Source organism: Pygocentrus nattereri, chromosome 20, assembly GCF_015220715.1.
Source record: "Pygocentrus nattereri isolate fPygNat1 chromosome 20, fPygNat1.pri, whole genome shotgun sequence".
Classification (NCBI taxonomy): Eukaryota; Metazoa; Chordata; class Actinopteri; order Characiformes; family Serrasalmidae; genus Pygocentrus; species Pygocentrus nattereri.
The window spans coordinates 24627907-24648029 of record NC_051230.1 but is presented as its reverse complement, the minus strand read 5'-3'; the positions used below and the strand labels follow the sequence as shown (position 1 = coordinate 24648029).

The following is a 20123-nucleotide window of genomic DNA, read 5'->3' as shown; positions in this document are numbered from 1 at the left end:
AAAAGAACTAATGCAGAGGTTGAGATCTGGTAACTACAAAGGCCACAGCATATGCTTACATCACTCTGTAGCACTCAAACATTCAGGCCTGTACAGTTGGCATATGTCACACTTACTGTCCTTACTGTCAGGGTCCTGATAACTTAGGCCAAATACAAACCTGTCCAAACGGAGACGAGCTAAAGAAAACAGCTCACTGGACAATCCTCAACTTTTGGCTTAAGTTATACAATTAAGGGTTATCCACAAGACTGAACACTGCACAGGCATGTAGCTTTTCACTCCCTGACAACTCCAGTAAATTAATCATGTCTGTAATTTCACGGTCATAACTGAGCAGAAAAAATGAAACACACCAAGCAATACAGGAACAAACGACCACAGGCATGATTCTTTAACATCCTTTATATCTTTTGTACAGAGAACATGGTTACAAAAATAAAAAACCTCAAAACAGCCAAAAGGAGACATGATGAAAAAGAAAAAGGTTATTATGCTATTGAAATCGTCCAATTAAATTTATTCCTACCTTAAACTCACCATTACACTTAACTGATATCTTTAGTGAAACAAATATCACCCATTCAATGACAACAGACAAGTTATCCGATCAGTCCTCCCAAACCATTTTACATTTTTTCTGATGCAAGACAGTTATTTCAGAACATTAAAGCAATAGTTCATCAAAAAAGTCTACACTTTTTTCCTTTTCCTCTGCAATTCTGCACAGAAGCTATGAGTCTTGGTGAATCTCACCTCATCATGAAGCAAAATAAAAAAACTTCTGACATGACTTCTTGGCTGATAGACTGGAATAGGGGCAAGAGGAAAACTGTGTATATTTCCTTTTCTGCTGAGCTATTGTTCTATGGTGAGAAATGGTATACACCACATGACAGCTTCATGTGTTTAGACCCATAACTAATGGTTTTTAAATAACAGTAGATTCTTTTTTTTTTGCATCTGATCCTGATCTAGACATTTCAAACAAAGACTGTCCCCTGTTCTGTCCAATAAATTGTACAAAACATTACATATATCCAGTTATTTTCAGTCATGATGATTAACTGCTTAAGAACAAGATCAGGTTTCATACTCATTCTGCAGGCCCTCAACTGGTTGAGATGAGACTGCTTATTGGAGTGCTAGTGAGGTTTAATTTTTGCCCAGAGATCCTCTCTGCCAACCACTGCCTGTTATGAGAGTGTTTCCCATCACTTGTATCACTCTAGCAACACATTACAACTCATCTCATGTAAGATATGAGATTCTCTACATTACAGAGGTGCCCATATTCATTGTATAACTTCCTCATTTTCTCTTTGGATTTCAGCATAAACACATCCAAAGTGAGAGGCTGTCTCATGGCAGGCTGAATAATGGCAGCATGAAACATCTAATGCTGCAATCTCAGTGCTATCCTACTCAACTGCACCAACAACGGAAGTCAGGCTCAGTAGTGTGAATGCTCCTCAGACTTGACCAGTCTTTATTCTAATCCATCATGGCTTCGCCTTCGAACCTCAGCGTTTGTCACGCCGCTTATCCATTTCTTGCCCGATTCGTGCCAGCAGCACCGTCCTCATAGCCGAGTCTAAAACGTTCTTTTCCTCCACACGTTCGACCACACTCTCTGGCTCATCCTCCTGAGAAGAACAGGAAAATAAAATATGAATCTAAGTGAATAGAGTGGAACGAAAACTTAAAACGGACAACAAGCAATGAGTGATTAAAAAAAAGCGTTACACAGCTGTAAACTGTTTAAAAAAAAATCTGAATTTTTTTTTGCACTTTTATACTTATAAACAGCATGTAAAACTGAGTCTATGAGATTAAGAACATCTATGTGAGATTAAGAATTCATCATGGCTCCATTACTTGTTAGCTAGTTCAGCCTTGTAGCTTCATAGCAAAGCTTGTTACTGAAATATCTAGCTCATTGCCGTCAGGACAAAACCTCATATGTCAGTTTTTCAATGTTTTTTTACTTCTCCCGTCAAGTTACCTTTTTGGAGAAAAAAGATTCTGTTCCAACAGCAGCAAGCTTTCTGTGGCTCGCTTGAACAGCCTGTCCCATTGACAGATGCAAGGAATTAATTATTTTCTTGATTTCCTTGCAAAATTAGAAATGATGTGTGCTAGACCTTGGCTCAGTGTTAAAGCATGTTGGTAAAGACATCATCTACTCTCTACCATAGTACAATAATCTTCACAACTCATAGCTTTTAGATAACACTATTCTAATGCTACTTTTGCTGATCCACAAATTTCTCATAGAAAAAAAATGGAAAGTGCTCAAGAGGTTGTTCAATATCAGTACATTTTTACTTAACAAGTCCAGAAGTTCTATTATTTTTTTCATCTCTTTGCATTTGCTATAGGGAAAAACATGCAATAATTCAGTGCAGGTAGCAATCCAACACTGGAACTGAGACACACTGATGCAGAGTGAAAAAACTTCAGCTTTTTAACATTTCAAACTAGAAACTAATTATACAACAAGCCACTTCAACAAAGAGTGACTCACTGTGTACCTTGTATACAATGAATGATGTTACATGGCCATTGTCGGCTTGGTAGTCAAGCCAGAACAGTTTGCTTCCTGTGCTCTCTTGCTCTGTACTGGAGCTGCTCTCGTTCCATTCTTCAATTTCTACACCGGTCCCGGGCTCAGAACCATCTGAAATAAAGCATTCACAAAGACAAAAATATTACTGATAAACTCTCAAAACCAAGACGTGGAGAGTCAGACCAGATAGCATGGCCGGTCACACAACGCATCATTTAAAGCTTCAGGGATCTTACATCCATGCTATCTTTCTAAGTAGGTTAACCTTGCTTTTGTGGGCAGACAATATACACATACAAAGTACATTCCAATGTCCGATAAATGGCCAATGTGTTGGAGTCAGAAAAATTGAGAGAAAGCAAGCAACCAGCAAAATCGAACCCAGAAAGTATAACTGAGCAGTCAAGCTAACTCATCTATCTTCCCGCTGTCCATTCATTTGTTTGGTCGACTGTACACACACCTGAAAGTCAAGTGAATACCTTACCTTCTTTTAGACATTGCCACATAAAAGCTGGATAATGTTTTTTTATTAGTCAGGTACAGTGAGTCGGCACTTTTCACTTATTGCAGTATACAGAAGCTGGTAGCCTTCTACTCTCATTTTAGCAGTCATACACAATTTGTACCACATTCATTATCATTTATTTAGGTGACACCATTCTAAACAGAGAAGTAATACTGAGATGGTACTGGCATACTGCTGTGTGTTACAAGTGTATCAGGTACAGTGGTACTCCTTGGGATTTTAGACATCAGAGTCAAGAGCAGACCACCACTCAGAGTAGTACACATAGTGCTCGGCAATATAACATAAATACTGACTGGGTGCCACACTGGTGATATTGATCTTTAGTTTTAGTGATACTGATTAATAAAATGTTGAATTCTCTATAATAACATTCAGTTCCATAAATAAGCCTGCTTTTTGCCCTTTTTAAAAGTGTATTTTGCGCACTTCACAGCTGACATTGTATGTTATTTGCTGGATTTTTAGATTATTTTTGAAAGAACTGTTTGAAATGCCTATATAAATAGTATTTGTTCTATAAATGTAGTTTACAGTACTGCGATCAGTATTTTGGTGAAACTGGAAAAAAACCAACAAAAACAGAACAACTCACACCAAGCTTTGTCTTGGGTAGCAGCACTCTGGAAGCCTGAGTTCATTAAAGTTAATAATGTAAAATTTTGAAATACCATGATATTGAATTTTGTCAACATCTCCCAGCACTACAGCTATATACCTACATGGTAGGAGTTTCTTTTAGAGCGTAAGTTAAAAAGTGACTATAAAAGGTAAATATAAAATGGTAAACTAAATAAAAATACAATAATATTTAAAAAATGAAAAAAAAAAAAAAGTGTTCTGTCTCCTACTTCGATGGCGAGGATGGTACACCTCTCGGTCTGGTCTTCGTGGGCGCCGCGGGGTCGCTGTGTGTCTGCGCTTCTGCCGTTCCTTCGCCTGTTTCACCTCTTTGTCATAATCATCCCTTTAAAGGACGGTAAACAATCATAAACAGTCGTTTCACAACAACGCAACTTCTAACATATAGCATTGATGAACAGGCCTAGAAGTTGTCATTAACTTAAGCAAGATGGGCTAAACTTTGGTTAAATGCTGTTTGCAAAGGTCTGGATGATATAACTTTAAGCCATCATGTGAAAGAGGACCCAGCAGAAAATGACCCGAGACGTTAGGCAGTGTGTTCCCTTAGCTGGGTTAGCTAACCTAGCTAGCCCGTACCTGGCGATTTGGTTTCTCCGAATGTGGTGCAGGAAACCATGGGTCATGTCCAAACGACCCCCCGGCTTATACTTGAGAGTTTCACCCTCGGCATTCTGCCAAATCTCCATGTCTCAGAACTACAACCAACTAAACAAACGATTTTCTAACACACACAAATCTCTTATCGACTGCATGCTCTTCTTCTTTTAGGTGTAAGGCTCTCTGAACTGTGTATGGCGTGTACTGCCACCTACAGTACACACCCCTATAATTATTTGCATTTTCATTCAGTCGCACTTACCAGTTAAGCATTGATTATTATTACTTTGTCATTGTCATCCAGTAATATTATTCTAGGAAACAGAATATTATGTCTGTATTTTTAACCTCTAGCTACATTACTGTCTACACTTGTGCTCAAGACTTCATCACTGTGTGGTCTTCCTTCCTGTTTTCTCTCGCGAGTGTTGCCGGGAATTTGAGTTTCGTTCGGAAAGGGTGAACGGTGTAAGTCCTGCAGCTCTGACGTTCGAGGGAATAAGCAAGAAAAGTATGGCAAATTTGAAACGAGAGCGGGATATCGATGACGACGAGGAGGAAGGTAATGTGGGGATAGCTTTTCTAAATTGCAAAGATGATTCAGATGGCCAGCAAGCAAAATAAATGTGGCTAGCTAGCTAAGCAGCTAACAACAGTGTAACGTTAGTGCACGTTTCAGTTTGTAGTTCTAGCCGGCTGAACGCGAGTTGGATTCATTTCAAATTAGCTTCATAACAATATAAGAACTATTTTAAGAGATTTTATGTTTGCTTTTGAGCACATCGGAATCTTGGCAGCTAGACATTTTCAGTGTTTTGCTTAGCAATCTGGCTAGCTAACATAGCTAACGTAGCTAGCTATCGCAACTAACGTTAACTAGGTTTTATTGTCATGTAAGATGTTTTGATCATGAAGCCCCTCATCTCTGTAACTCCATTTAACTGCATATACCTTAATTAACGTAAAGGCAACCCAACCATTCAACGTTATTATATTGAGAAATTTAACTGCGACCCTGAACTAAAGAATCACAGGAATCTATATATAAAACCATGTGAATATAAATGCTGTAGGAGGACTGTGCAAAGTACCCACTGAATTCGAGTCTAGACTTAAATTTTCACTGATCTGCAACTAGAATAAACAAATTCTCTTAAAAAAACAACACCGGTGTGATTTTTAAAATTTATTTTATTTTTTGTTACAGAATTCAACAATTGAAATATAAACAAATTTATGCAGAGTCTTAACTCCTGATTTCTCTGATCTTATACTGGTAGTAATAAACCAGATCAATATTGGATCCTTGGTTATATTATCAGTAGAATAGATCAGTTGGATGGTTTGTTAATATATAGTGTTACAATACTTAAAATGAATGGAAGCTAGTTGCTACCAGTTTACATCATCAAGTCGTCAGTTCACACGTGTGTTTGGTTATTTAACAGATTTACATGGTTTTGAGGCAAGTATGTAAAGATCTAGGAATGCCCATTTGCACAATGCTTAATAGGAGAGTAAACGTTTTATTACTTGCTAGCTACTTTAGCATCAGTAGTACACAACTAAAGGACATATGGATGAACTATTCATTTCAAAGAGTATGTATACTTTTAACATTTCAATTAACATATAGTGATTAGCTGGCAGTAAATTAATGTATTTTCCCTATGTAAATACTCATTTTTCACTACGCAAATGGGAGTAAATGCCTGTTTTTATGCTGTACATATGATTTTTGGTTTTACTAATGTTGGTTTCCCAGTGGTGCGGGGGAAAGTGGCTCGTTCTCAGGACACTGAAGACAGAAGAAGCCGGCACTGTCCATACCTTGACACAATCAATAGGTTGGGACAGATTATATTTATTGATGATTGATCAGAATGAATGCGTCAAGTCATACGTGAAGTCAAAGTAAAGTACTACTCTGTTTTTTTTTTATTCAGGAGTGTTTTGGACTTTGACTTTGAGAAACTATGCTCAATATCTCTCTCCCACATTAATGTCTATGCTTGTCTCATCTGTGGGAAGTATTTTCAAGGTAAGCACCTCTGCATAAATGCACTATCAATGCCTTGACAATGAACTATACAGGGGAAAAAAACTATTATTATAATGCTTATTCAAAGTTATTAGTTATTACAGTTCATTTTCTTTATATTTTTTTCTGGCACTTAGTCATTCCATTTTAGACCAGTTAGCACCATCTCATGTTCTAGAAGGTGGTTCAGCTGTTGTTTAAGGAAAAGACAATACTAGTCAGAAACAGCAGCAGCTGGTTTTACTACTTCAAAATAGGTTCTTTTAATGTCAGTCTGTGCCATATACACTGATGCTAATACCAAATGCAATTTGTGTGTGGGAATGTTTTAGGAAGAGGTCTGAAGTCTCATGCTTACACCCATAGTGTTCAGTTCACACATCATGTCTTCCTGAATCTCCACACACTCAAGTTCTACTGTCTGCCAGACAACTACGAGATCATAGATTCATCACTCGAGGACATCACGGTGGGTAGAGATCAGAAATCAGTTGTATACTGAGTATGTTTAATAGCTGTAAAGACAACAGGTATGTTTGGATGGATTGCTGAGTGTGATTGTATGTAACACCATTGTTCCATTGTGCACTCTGATATTAGAAACAGATATAAGATTAAACATTTTTTAAGGCCACTGCAATTATTACATAATCACCTGATTGTGATGAATTTCCATAGTTGTAGGTTGCACACAGATTTCACTGAACATTTTGTTATTCCCCTGTTTAATTTTTGTTGTATCTGTGTGATGAAACTCCGGTCTGGTAGAAGTGTGTGTAAACTTGATAGTAAAAGTGACAACCAGAAAAAATGCATGAATTGCAGTTAACCAACCAAAACTATTATCAATGTTATGTATAATTCCAGTAATAAGGGTAAAACTAGAAATAACAAAAGTACTAATAATTTCTGCACATATTACTGAATTGGACATACTTTTTATACACGCGTTTGCACATATATATATACAAATGCTGCAAGTATTTCATGTTCCATTTAATAGCATATTATGATATGCTTTTGCTGACACTGCCCAAAAAATAAACAGAACACATTTAGTGTGCAATAATACAGCAAATGTGTTATTTTAGGAAAATAATCACATTAAACAATCACATCGTTCTACTAAAATAAGATGTTTTATTTCACATTTAATTTTTTCCCCCTCATTATAATTTTAACACTGTAAAGGTTGGTCAGTAGGGACCTGAATCTCCACCTATGAGCTCAGCCATTGGCTCACTACAAGCTGAACGCTGTAGTTCTGTGCACTCCCTACAAAGCATCTGCATGAATTATGGTGTGCTTCATGTAAATCATATGTAAATTAGATGCTGGTAGGGCTGATGCTTGATTTCATGCTCTGAAGCTGATTGATCATTTCATAAATCAGACCAAAAAATGGTTCATACATGGTTCATACAACTTTGATGAATAAGGGCCAATGTGAATTAGGTTAGGTTGAGGAAACCAAATGTAAATAAAAAACTGTGACATATTTCAGAAGGCATTGTTGAGAAATGTTTGAGATTGGGCTGTGTCTGTCATTTGGGAGCTAATTAGTATCAGCAGCTAGGAAGCAAGGTAGCTAAGTCACTAATCAGTTTATGCTTGTGTCTAATAAACAAAAAAAAATAATTGCAGTTATTTATATGGCAGTTAATCTTCAGATAAAATTCCCTGATCCTTCAGATAAGATTCCCACAATAGATCTAGCTTATTTATGCTTTTGCAAAGGAGTATGTAAACATATATGGTAACATTAACTGGCTCACAAAGGTCATGATATGCACACTTCCAAAATCTCAACTACGTGTTGTGTAAATCTACATCAGGGAGATGCTGCTTGGCTATCTGGTAGAATTGCGATGAGATCTAAAAATGCTCAGAGCCTGCACAAAATTAAAATGGAGCATTTTGAAAATGGGCTTGCAAAGTAGGGTTCATGTTACATGCATTTATATTTGTATGATACAAAAACAGTGACGCTGATGTTAATTATTTGAGAGTAAGAGGAAGAACACAAGACTTGCCTCTTTGTTTTTGTAAATTTGGTTTGGACACTGCCCCGTAATGCACTCCTCCATGTCACGTGCAAGTATGTTAACAGACACCAAGGTGAACATCTGCGCACAATGCAGTGCAATGTTTAATTAGGCTTTTAGTGATAATAAAAGGCTGCTAGAGCTGCTGCCCCAGAGTTTGGTTTTGAAGAGGTCTGGTGGTATCACACAAGTATCTAATTGAACAGACTTGATTTTAGGCTTAAGTTATCTGAATAAATAAGAAATACAGCCCTAATGATTGTAACAACTCAGTATTAAGGTCTACATAATTGAGATAACAAGCAACTGAGCCTGTCTGGCTAGTATAGGATAGGATAAAATGGAAATGTTTTACTGTGATGTGGGACCTCCTGCTATCAGTATACTTTTTGTCCTTCATTTACATTTTGTCCTTCAAGTGTAATCTTTGTCTTTGCCTTTATGTCTGTAGTATGTGCTGAAGCCAACATTTACCAAACAGCACATTTCTGGTTTGGATAAACATGGGAAGCTGTACAGGGCCTATGATGGCACAACGTACCTGCCTGGCATTGTGGGACTCAATAATATCAAGGCCAATGACTACGCCAATGTAGTTCTACAGGTATGTCTGTCCATACAAAACTGTATGTTTACTTTTTAATAAAACCTAGTTTTATCTTTGCACCACAGATATTTTGCTGATAATTTAAGTGTAGGTGCTGTCTTACAGAAACATCCTAAGCCCTCCTAAAAGAAACCTTATGTAATCTTTATATGCCACACTGGTAACTTCAGTTAGCCTCAAATTTAGAACAGCAGCTATCACAGAAAAAATGTTCCTTTTTGATATCCTAACTTTTGTTTAAGATGCTATTTCTAATATTTTACTTTTTATAGGCAGCTGTAGTGGACTGCACGACAAATTCACTACCGTTAACTAGCATATATTGTAACATTTTTGGAAATGTCGGAAACTTTGTCGTTCAGAGTCTCACAAGTCTCACTCTAACAAGTGTAATGCATTTAAAAGCTAAAAAAATGTTTAGCCCCCTTTAACCCTGTTTTTCAATGGTCAGGACCGCTACAGGACCACCACAGAGCAGGCATATTTACATGGTGGATCATTTTTGGCACTGTAGTGACATTCACATAGTAATGACGTTAGTGTGAGTCGTGCGAGTCGTGCTGGCACGAGTGGATTCCACTCACTGTCCACTCTTTTAGATGCCTCTGCCTTGTTGATCCACCTTGTAGATGTAAAGTCCTATATGATGGCTCATCTATTGGTGCACAATTTGTGACAGTCATCATCTGGCCTTGCATCAGAGGCCACAGGGTATAAGGTTATAAGGTACCTTATACCCTGTGGCCTCTGATGCAAGGCCAGATGATGACTAACAAAGGATGCAAAGGAACAGATTTAAGAAATGCACCAATGTGGTCAGTGGGGCTGATCTGTTTAGAACCAAGAAGGCGTTTTTAATGAAGTAGCTGGTCAGTGTATATAGTATTTAAAAAAAAAAAAAAGACTCAGTATTGTAAGAGTAATAAGGACAGAGTTAATTTTTTACATTTAAAATATATTAATACTGAGCTTTTGGAGGGCTAACAAGTGAAAGCTTATTATTCTAATATGATTATTGTTAGCGCTGTACCATGTGAATAGGATTAATTTATTTTTACAGTAATACTTAAAATCAAAACCTATTGTAGACAGTATGTTACAACAAGGAGTTTACTTAAAGTTGCTTATTGTCTTTGCCAGTAAGTGCGAAAAGTGCTGAGTGTAGTGGATGGTCCATAGCTATTATATTATTGTCCATGTCATTACATGTTTTCTTCATATTTGTGGTGTTTTTCATGGACTGAAACTCCATACCTTTTTATTTGGTTTATAAGGCTCTGTCCAATGTGCCACCTCTGCGAAACTACTTCTTAGAGGAGGAGAACTATCGTGGAATCCGTCGGCCACCTGGTGACATTATGTTTTTGCTAGTGCAGCGTTTTGGTGAGCTCATGCGCAAACTGTGGAACCCACGCAACTTCAAAGCTCATGTCTCCCCACATGAAATGCTGCAGGCGGTGGTGCTTTGCAGCAAGAAAACTTTCCAGATCACCAAGCAAGGTACTGTAAAAATTTACTTTTACATTAGAGATTTACATTAATGGCAAGCGTGTGGTCCCAGGCCATAAAAGCTTCCATTGCTTGTTAGCTACAGTAACCTTGTCAGTGGTTATGGGCCTCTAGGCAAAAAACAGGAATGGGGCACCCTGGATGCACAATCAATTAAAGGTCTAGGCTCTCGATTTGCACAACCATCTACACTGAAAAAATTATATCAATTGAAATCATCTTAAACATTGCCCAATATATGTAATATTTCTCATTTTGAGATTGCTGGATATTATGGGATTATTTAACATATTTATAGATTTTTAAAAACTTAATTTCACTTAACAGAATGACTTATCTCACTATATTGGCAGATGATTTTGCTTTTCTTAACTATTCCTCAAACAAGCAAAATTATCTGCCAATATAATTAGATTGTTTGTTATATCTATACTAACATTTATCTGTACTACTCTTTGCTTTATCTATACAAACACTAGCATTATGTACAGTCTGTTGAGCCTGTGCAGCACTCTGTTCTGACTAAAATAGAAAATCAGCTTTGGGAGGGTAACCTACCAAAGAACCTTACATTTACATTTACAGCATTTAGCAGACGCTCTTATCTAGAGCGACTTACAAGAAGTGCTTTGTCAATCTAGAGGAAGTATCTTTGCTAGTTACCAATAGCTTAGAGAAAAGACAGTCCTGGGCTCAGATACTGCTAGAAACAAAAATGTCACTGCAGACACCAAGAGAAAAAGATCCAGAGTTGAACGCAGAACTCTGTGCCATTCAAAGCAATACAATAACAATGAGATACAGTACAATAAACTACAATACAGAGTGCAGTACAATAAATAAGTGCAGCTTGTAGTTCAATGCTCATTTAAGTGCTGTGTAAAGAGATGAGTCTTCAGTCTACGTTTGAAGACAGCAAGAGACTCTGCTGTTCGGACAGCCAGTGGGAGTTCATTCCACCACCTGGGTGCCAGTACAGAGAACGTTCTCGACGCTTGTCTTCCGTGCACCATGAAGGATGGCGGGTCAAGCCGAGCTGTACTCGAAGCTCGAAGGGCTCGTGGTACAGTTCGAGATCCTCTTCTCCATAATGTAGAATTATCTCTTAATTCGCTTGTCAATCAGAAATAAGAGCTGTTTTGTAATGGGTTATTTGAAATCAACAAGTGCAGTATGTGTAATTTGTATTTTCATGGGACACTTGGAGGCCCTAGGAAGCTGCCTACCTTTGCCTAGTGCAGAGACCACCCCTGCTCCGGTGCAAAACTAAAGAAGCAAACGTCACACAAAAATTGTCTTGGGTGATGAATTCCATGTGGAGTGAGGAGAAAATGATGTAGTTGTATTGGTATCACAGGGAGATTCAGGAACAAATCTTTTTACTTTGTTAATGAGGTGCCATGCTTCCTTTGCCCTGTAGGTGATGCTGTGGACTTTCTTTCTTGGTTCCTCAATGCATTGCATGGAGCCTTAGGCGGGACTAAGAAAAAATCATGTAAGTTTGTGTGTTTCAGATTTTGTGTGCTGGTGTGGTACCCATGTATACATTTTTGTTGCACTCTAAGTACTAAAGAACTTTTTCTTTTTTTTTGCTTTTTGATATTTTACAGCAATTGTTACGAAAGTGTTCCAGGGGTCCATGCGAATCTTCTCAAAGAAGCTTCCTCACCCAGATTTGGTATGTCAGCCAGACCACTGATTAATTGTTAAGTGTTAATTGTTTTAATGATTTGACTTGTATTTAGTTGTATTTAGTTGTTAGGCCAGTTATATATGATGTTTAAGCTAATCCCATTGCAATCCTGTTGCAACTGCTGCAATTTCTGCATTTTTCTATATCATGGAACTGAGTTTGATGCAGTATTTAAACATTGTTAGTTGCAAAACGCACCATTTATTCCTCAGTCCAGACAGCACACATAGTATATGGACAAAAGTATGGGGACACCTTTGAGCTTTTATGACATCTCATTCTAAATCCATGGGCATGAATCTGGAGTTGGTCCCCCCTTTGCAGCTATAACAACTTCCACTCTTCTGAGAAGCTTTTTACAAGATTTTGCAGTGTGTCTGTGGGGAATTTTTGCCCATTCATTCGGAAGATCATGTGTGAGGTCAGACACTGATGTTGTGCATGTGGGCCTGGCCCGCAATTTCTGTTCTGTTTCACCCCAGAGGTGTTGGAGTTGAGGTCACAGCAAAGTTGGAATCACAGAATTGTCCCAATTGTCTTGGTATGCTGAAGTATTAAGATTTCCTTTAACTGGAACTAAGGTGCCTAGGCCAATACCTGACAAACAACCCCATAGCATTATCCCTCCTCCATGAGACTTTACAGTTAGCACAATGCAGTCAGGCAGGTAACGCTCTCCTGGCATTTGCCAAACCCAGACTCATCCATCACACTGCCAGGTAGAGAACCATGATTTCTCTCTCCTCAGAACATGTTTCCACTACTCAGTGGTGATGTGCTTTACACGACCCTATCCGACTGTTGGCATTGTGCTTGGTGATGTAAGGCTTGTATGCAGCTGCTCAGCTATGGAAACCCATGCCATGTCAATCCATTAATTGGCCCTTAATCATATCCTTCATGTCTAATGGAAACCCCCTCTTTATGCAGCCTGCAGAGGAGAAAGAGGCATTGCTGCAGAAGGAGGAGTATCAGGAAGAGATGCTGGAGTCCACCTTTCTGTACCTTACCCTCGACCTTCCCACGGCACCCCTGTACAAAGATGAAAAGGAACAGCTAATTATTCCTCAGGTTCCTCTCTTCAACATTCTAGCAAAGTTCAATGGCAACACAGAGAAGGTACCAACTATTATATCTTAATCAACTGTTGAATGTCATAAAATTGATGTATGTAATTAGTTGTTTGTCAGTTTTCCTTTGCATGTTTAAATATTTTCTTGTATAATGTAAACAACTACTGATGCTGAATACTGCATGTCAGTGTTTTTGATAGAAACTGTAATATGAATCTATTATTTAAAGATTCGTAACTGTCAACATTTGTTCACTGTTTACATTAAGGTTGTGATATGTTGTTTAGAGGGCAGGAGGCATGTCATGTTGTCAGCAGTTGTGGCAATTGGAGACCTGTCTTTCTTATTTTCTTTCACAATGTGAATAAGCATGTCCTACCTCGTATTACAATCATGCAACCACTCTTGAAACAACCAGCACTGAAACATCAATGTGCTGTGGCAGTTGACAACAAAATGTGTAGTTCTTTCTTGTTTCTTTGTTTTATTTAATGTATTCAGTCAATTTCATGGAAAATTAAATAACATTTAGAATTGCTCATGTGGAACCTTGTTCTCTCACTTTCTGCCACAGGAGTACAAAACATACAAAGAGAACTTCCTCAAAAGGTTCCAGTTAACCAAACTTCCACCCTACCTTATTTTCTGCATCAAAAGGTTCACCAAGAATAATTTCTTTGTTGAAAAGAATCCCACCATTGTGAACTTTCCCATTACGTGAGTGTGCCATTTATTGATTATTATAGCAAAGAACATACAAATACACAGGTACACACAAGTTTATTTGGTTAACCGTGTGCTTGGCTGTTGCTTTTTGATTGAATGCATGTGTGATTGCTTATTGCATCATTTGTTATTCTTATGTTCTGTTTTTGCTGCATGCCCTTCCCAGGAATGTTGACTTACGTGAGTATCTCACAGAAGAGGCCCAGGCTACTGAGAAGAACACAACCTATGACTTAGTGGCCAATGTGGTACATGATGGGAAACCTACTGAAGGAGCATACAGAATTCATGTCCTGCACCATGTGAGTGGATTTTAAACCATTGTAATCAAATTTTTGTTTTGGCATTTTCGGTGAGTTCAGTAGACAGCTGAGAGTGCTTCTTTTCACAGGGTACAGGGAAGTGGTATGAGCTTCAAGACCTGCAGGTGACTGACATCCTACCACAGATGATTACGCTGTCAGAAGCATATATACAGGTTAGTCTCTGAAAACACATGAGCCATGGTACTGGGAAAAAAATCAGAACCCACCCTTTTGTTTAGCTGATTTCCAGTTAAAACAGCTATTAAGTAGAACTTGTTCATTTTTCAAAAAAGCTGGAAGCATACACTTAACAGACTTTGCACTGAATTGCACAGAAGCCTCCTAAATATATCAATCCTATCAGTATTTAATTTGTCCACTTTTGTGCTTTTTACTGCCACTTTAACTCTTCCATCATTGCATTCTTAAAACCAAGTTACAGCCATGTCCTGAGAAAAGGAAATAGATCACTAAAATTTGTACCAGAATACCGAAACTGGACAGAGGCGAGACCTCAGCATCATTAATTGTGTTCCATACTTTGTACTCTTGCAGAAATTTAACTTGGGCTCCCAATACTGCTAGAATGTCTCATAAGTTAATGAAGAAAAGCTTTGTACCCAGCTCATGAAATTACTCAAGACCTAAAAAAACCCACACATTTCCCTACCCTACAATCACACTTCAAGATACTCTTCCATTTCATATTCTAGTGGCATTCCAAAGTGACAGTACACCTCTTATAACACATACACCTATCATAAATGTTGCGTATAGGCCCCCTGCAGAAATATTGCACAAGAATGCCCGTTTGTAACCCATTACCTTTTGGGTTTTAGAGGTTTAAAAAAATATTTTACTTGAGGGTGAAATCTGGAATTCTGAGAGGAGAATATGGGTCATGAGTCAGACACCTTCTTCAGTGCCACATAGATTGTACTATACAAACCTGAATTGTCTGCAGAGATAAATAACTTTTGAATGCTTTTTAGTTTCATTGTTATCTTCACCAGACAAGCACGATGGATTTTTAATTTGACTGACAGGTTACCATTATAAGCCTGCGTAAAGTCAATGAACAATAGGCTTGCATATGGACAGAGAGTCTTCCAAATGTCCTGACACAAATTTGTTAGGCGGCTGATGGAATTATGTGTACTTCTACCCTGCTGATGAGCTAATTGGTAGGGAAAGTAAAATTTATTTGTAGTTCTTTGTACATTCATTATATGTAAGTTGACATAACATTGTTTTATAATGTATGTACTGCCTGAAATACAATTACTAAATACTATAACATTGTTATTATATTACAGTCCAACTTTTCATTGTAACTTTTGGCAGCAAATTATGGTGTGGTCTTCCTCTGTCCTTTCTTCTCTAAAACTTATTTAGAATCATGACCTAAAGTCAACTGAATATAAGCCAAGCAAGGTACATCAATTTTATTATCAAATGAAAACAGTAATAACATTTGAGTTATTACTGTTATTTGAGAACCAATAAGCATCAGCAAACAAATAATACCCAGTTAAGTGATTTATGGAAAAGATCAATTAGTTCCTCAACCAGCAGTGAACAGATTTAAACATGTAAAGAAAGAACAGTTTTATTTGTTTGAAAGTATTGTTCATATTCCATAATAGCAGCAAATTAATCAGTTTCTAGCGACATTAGACGAAGGTATTGCAGTCAGTCCCAAGAACAATTTCCAAGTGTACCTCACTCTGACACTAAACAAGACTAAAGTCCAAATAATGCTGAGGCCAAGACAGGATCGAAACCATTAAAGTATGATCTCACAACCGGACTTAAGTACTATAACACTAGCGTGAACTTTATAAGGCTCAGTTACTACAGTCTGGTTCAATGCAGGAATCACCTATAACATCCTGTCAAAGCCAGTAGGAAGTTTCAAATCTGTAGTAAAACTAATTCTGTTAACTTGCTTTTTGTCTGTTGCCTGCTGTACTAAGGCATCACCTAGCTCAATTCATGTTAGTCGTAACTTCCATTGGACAATCCATAACTAAGAAGTAATGTTCAGGTGTTTTATATCTTTTCCTATCATCCTTGAGTCTATTTTTAAGTTCCCTTTCAAGAATTTTTATTTGATGTCCATTTATAAAGGTTGCTTTCTATAATATATACATATCTTTAATGGCTTTGATTGTAGATGGTTGGTTATTTGGATACAGCTTGATTTTGATATTATGAAATGTCAGATTTAAATGCAGCTGAAACCAAGTTTCCTGGAAAGAATGGTAGCTATAATAAAGGCAAAGCGTGAACGCACTAAGTACTAAGGTTATGTTATTGTTGAGGCTTCTGGGTAAATGTCAATGTGTTTTTTCTTTCCTGTTTATGCTTTTTTTAAAATAAAAGTTTGGATCCTTTAAAAGCCCCATATCTGATGTCAAGCTCGTAACAATAGAAGCTTTCTGGTGCTACAGTGGGGCAAAAAAGTATTTAGTCAGCCACTGATTGTGCAAGTTCTCCTACTTAGAAAGATGAGAGAGGTCTGTAATTTTCATCATAGGTACACTTCAACTGAGAGACAATATGAGAAAAAAAAATCCAGGAAATCACATTGTAGGATTTTTAAAGAATTTATTTGTAAATTATGGTGGAAAATAAGTATTTGGTCAATAACAAAAGTTCAACTAGTGACATAACTAGTTGACATAACTAGTGACATAACCTTTGTTGGCAATGACAGAGGTCAAACGTTTCCTGTAAGTCACCAGGTTTGCACACACTGTAACTGGTATTTTGGCCCATTCCTCCATGCAGATCTCCACTAGAGCAGTGGTGTTTTGGGGCTATTGCTGGGCAACATGGTCTATCAATACCCTCCACAAATTTTCTATGGGATTGAGGTCTGGAGACTGGCTAGGCCACTCCAGGACCTTGAAATGCAAGCAAGCAAGCAAGCAAAATTTATTTATATAGCGCTTTTTACAACAGGTGTTGTCACAAAGCAGCTTTACAGAACAATCAGTATTACAGAGAGAAGAGAAAAGAAGAAAGAAAATCCGGGTCCGAGCCCCCATGAGCAAGCCAGCGGCGACGGTGGCAAGGAAAAACTCCCTAAAAGAGGAAGAAACCTTGAGAGGAACCAAGACTCAGAAGGGGAACCCATCCTCCTACGGTCGACACCGGACAGCAAACATTATTAGTATGAAGTATTATAGTAAAGTGGGAAAAGAAAGAGAGAGATCTGAGGGTGAGGACTGCACAGCGCTGTACAGCAAGAAGCTCAGTGGTGGTCAAACCGGTCCAGAAGGCTGGTGAGCAGCGGCACCAATCAAGGCAGTAGAGGCCACAGCATCAGGCGCACAGGATGGGCAGCTGATCAGCTCGGCAGAGAAAGGAGAAGAAAAAACAGAGTTAGTACTGTAAAGAGTGGCTGACCACAGATTACAGTAAAACAGAGCAGTGTAGACTCCAGCAGGTCTAGACCTGACAGGGAAGACTAGTCACCAAATGCTTGACTGTACAAATAAGTTTTTAGCCTAGACTTAAAGATTGGGGCTGTGTCTGATTCCCGAACATTGGCAGGAAGATTATTCCAGAGCTGGGGGGCTTTGTATGAGAAAGCTCTCCCCCCTGATGTAGCTTTATTTATTCTAGGTACCAGTAGTAAGCCAGCACCTTGTGATCTAAGTAGGCGTGATGGTTCATAGTGGGAGAGGAGCTCACTCAGGTACTGAGGGGCGAGCCCGTTTAGAGCTTTATAAGTCAGTAATAGAATTTTATAATCAATGCGAAATTTAATTGGTAACCAGTGCAGGGCTGATAAAACTGGACTAATATGGTCAAACTTCCTAGTTCTTGTGAGGACTCTGGCTGCAGCGTTCTGGACTAGCTGAAGCTTGTTAAGGCTTTTGCAGTGACATCCAGACAGCAGGGCATTACAATAATCTAGCCTTGCTTTTTATGGAGCCACTCTTTCGTTGCCTGAGCAGTGTGTTTGGGATCATTGTCATGCTGGAAGACCCAGCCACGTTCCATCTTCAATGCTCTCACTGATGGAAGGAAGTTTTGGCTTAAAATCTCACAATGCATGGCCCCATTCATTCTTCCCTTAACACGGATCAGTCGTCCTGTTCCGTTTGCAGAAAAACAGCCCCAAAGCATGATGTTTCCAACCCCATTCTTCACAGCAGGTATGGTTTTCTTGGGATGCAACTCAGCATTCTTCTTCTTCCAAACACGACGAGTTGAGTTTTTACCAAAAAGTTCTATTTTGGTTTCATCTGACCACATGATATTCTCCCAATCCTCTTCTGGATCATCCATATGCTCTCTGGCAAACTTCAGACAGGCCTTTACATGTACTGGCTTAAGCAGGGGGACATGCCTGGCACTGCAGGATTTGAGTCCCTCTTGGCGTAGTGTGTTACTGATGGTAGCCTTTGTTACTTTGGTCCCAGCTCTCTGCAGGTCATTCATCAGGTCCCTCCGTGTAGTTCTGGGGTTTTTGCTCACTGTTCTCATGATCATTTTGACCCCATGGGATGAGATCTTGCATGGGGCCCCAGATCAAGGGAGATTATCAATGGTCTTGTATGTCTTCCATTTTCCTTCAATTGCTCCCACAGTTGATTTATTCACACCAACTTGCTTGCCTATTGTAGATTCACTCTTCCCAGCCTGGTGCAGGTCTACAATTTTCTTCCTGGTGTCCTTCGACAGCTCTTTGGTCTTGGCCATGGTTGAGTTTGGAGTCTGACTGTTTCAGGCTGTGGACAGGTGTCTTTTATACAGATAATGAGGTCAAATAGGTGCCATTAATATAGGTAACGAGTGGAGGACACAAGAGCTTCTTAAAGACGAAGTTACAGGTCTGTGAGAGCCAGAAATCTTGCTTGTTTGTGGGTGACCAAATAATTATTTTCCACCATAATTTACAACTAAATTCTTTAAAAATACTACAATGTGATTTCCTTTTTTTTTCTCATATTGTCTCTCAGTTGAAGTGTACCTATGATGAAAATTACAGACCTCTCTCATCTTTCTAAGTAGGAGAACTTGCACAATCAGTGGCTGACTAAATACTTTTTTGCCCCACTGAATGTAGAACCCTTTTCCAAAATGTTCTATATAAAACCATTTACTAACATTCTCCATCAGTATGAAGAACTATTTCACCATGGAAAGAACCCTTTAAGCATTCATATGGTTCTTTGTGTGCTCATTGTTCTATATAGAAACATTGTTTTTATTAAAGACACAGAAATGGTGAATTCAAAACAGGCTGTTCTACTGCTTAGTTTCCATATATGGACCCTATGGACTGGGGAGTGAATGTTATATTTTGAAGCTAGCAGTGTTTACATACATCAGACTGTTATTTCAAAAAAGTGAGATTTTTTTTCTTTCATGATTATGGGGTCTTTAATTTGGTGAACATTTGACTGTGAATGTTGATGTGTTTCAGATATGGAAGAGACAAGAAACTGAAGAAAAAGGGAACAGCCATACAGGGGCATAATAGGTACTGAAGTTTCTTAGTCTTTAGACTAAGAGCAGAATGTCTGCACTGAAGACCTCTCTGAAGACTCTGACCTCTGAATTCTGAACTTCATGCCATTTTGTACTAAGATGTATGTAAATGTTGAGGTTTCTTAGAAAAAAATGCGATTTGTTTATTAAAAATTTTAAGCATACTCATTGTGTGATATTTCACTTGCAACTGATCTGTTGGTATATAACGGAAAACGCTGTACTAATAAAAGAGTACATTTCTTATTGACCAGAATCATCAGAATGTCATTCAAA

At 38.3% G+C, this 20123-nt stretch overlaps 2 protein-coding genes across 2 annotated transcripts; one reads left to right on the top strand and one right to left on the bottom strand.

The window, feature by feature from the left end:
* Nucleotides 1-387: 387 nt before the first annotated feature.
* Nucleotides 388-4532, bottom strand: c20h2orf68 (chromosome 20 C2orf68 homolog). Its single transcript, XM_017716328.2, has 4 exons — nt 4320-4532; nt 3950-4065; nt 2535-2680; nt 388-1646 (listed from the first exon to the last, which is right to left on the bottom strand). Exons 1-4 carry the CDS (start codon nt 4427-4429, stop codon nt 1524-1526), a joined length of 495 nt encoding a protein of 164 aa, XP_017571817.1. The 5' UTR covers nt 4430-4532; the 3' UTR covers nt 388-1523.
* Nucleotides 4533-4751: 219 nt separating this feature from the next.
* On the top strand, nt 4752-20097 carry usp39 (ubiquitin specific peptidase 39). The gene is made up of 13 exons (XM_017716304.2): nt 4752-4902; nt 6106-6187; nt 6287-6381; nt 6714-6850; nt 8878-9030; nt 10308-10533; nt 11963-12037; nt 12153-12220; nt 13166-13354; nt 13883-14025; nt 14201-14336; nt 14426-14512; nt 19783-20097. Exons 1-13 carry the CDS (start codon nt 4854-4856, stop codon nt 19834-19836), a joined length of 1494 nt encoding a protein of 497 aa, XP_017571793.1. The 5' UTR covers nt 4752-4853; the 3' UTR covers nt 19837-20097.
* Nucleotides 20098-20123: the final 26 nt, after the last annotated feature.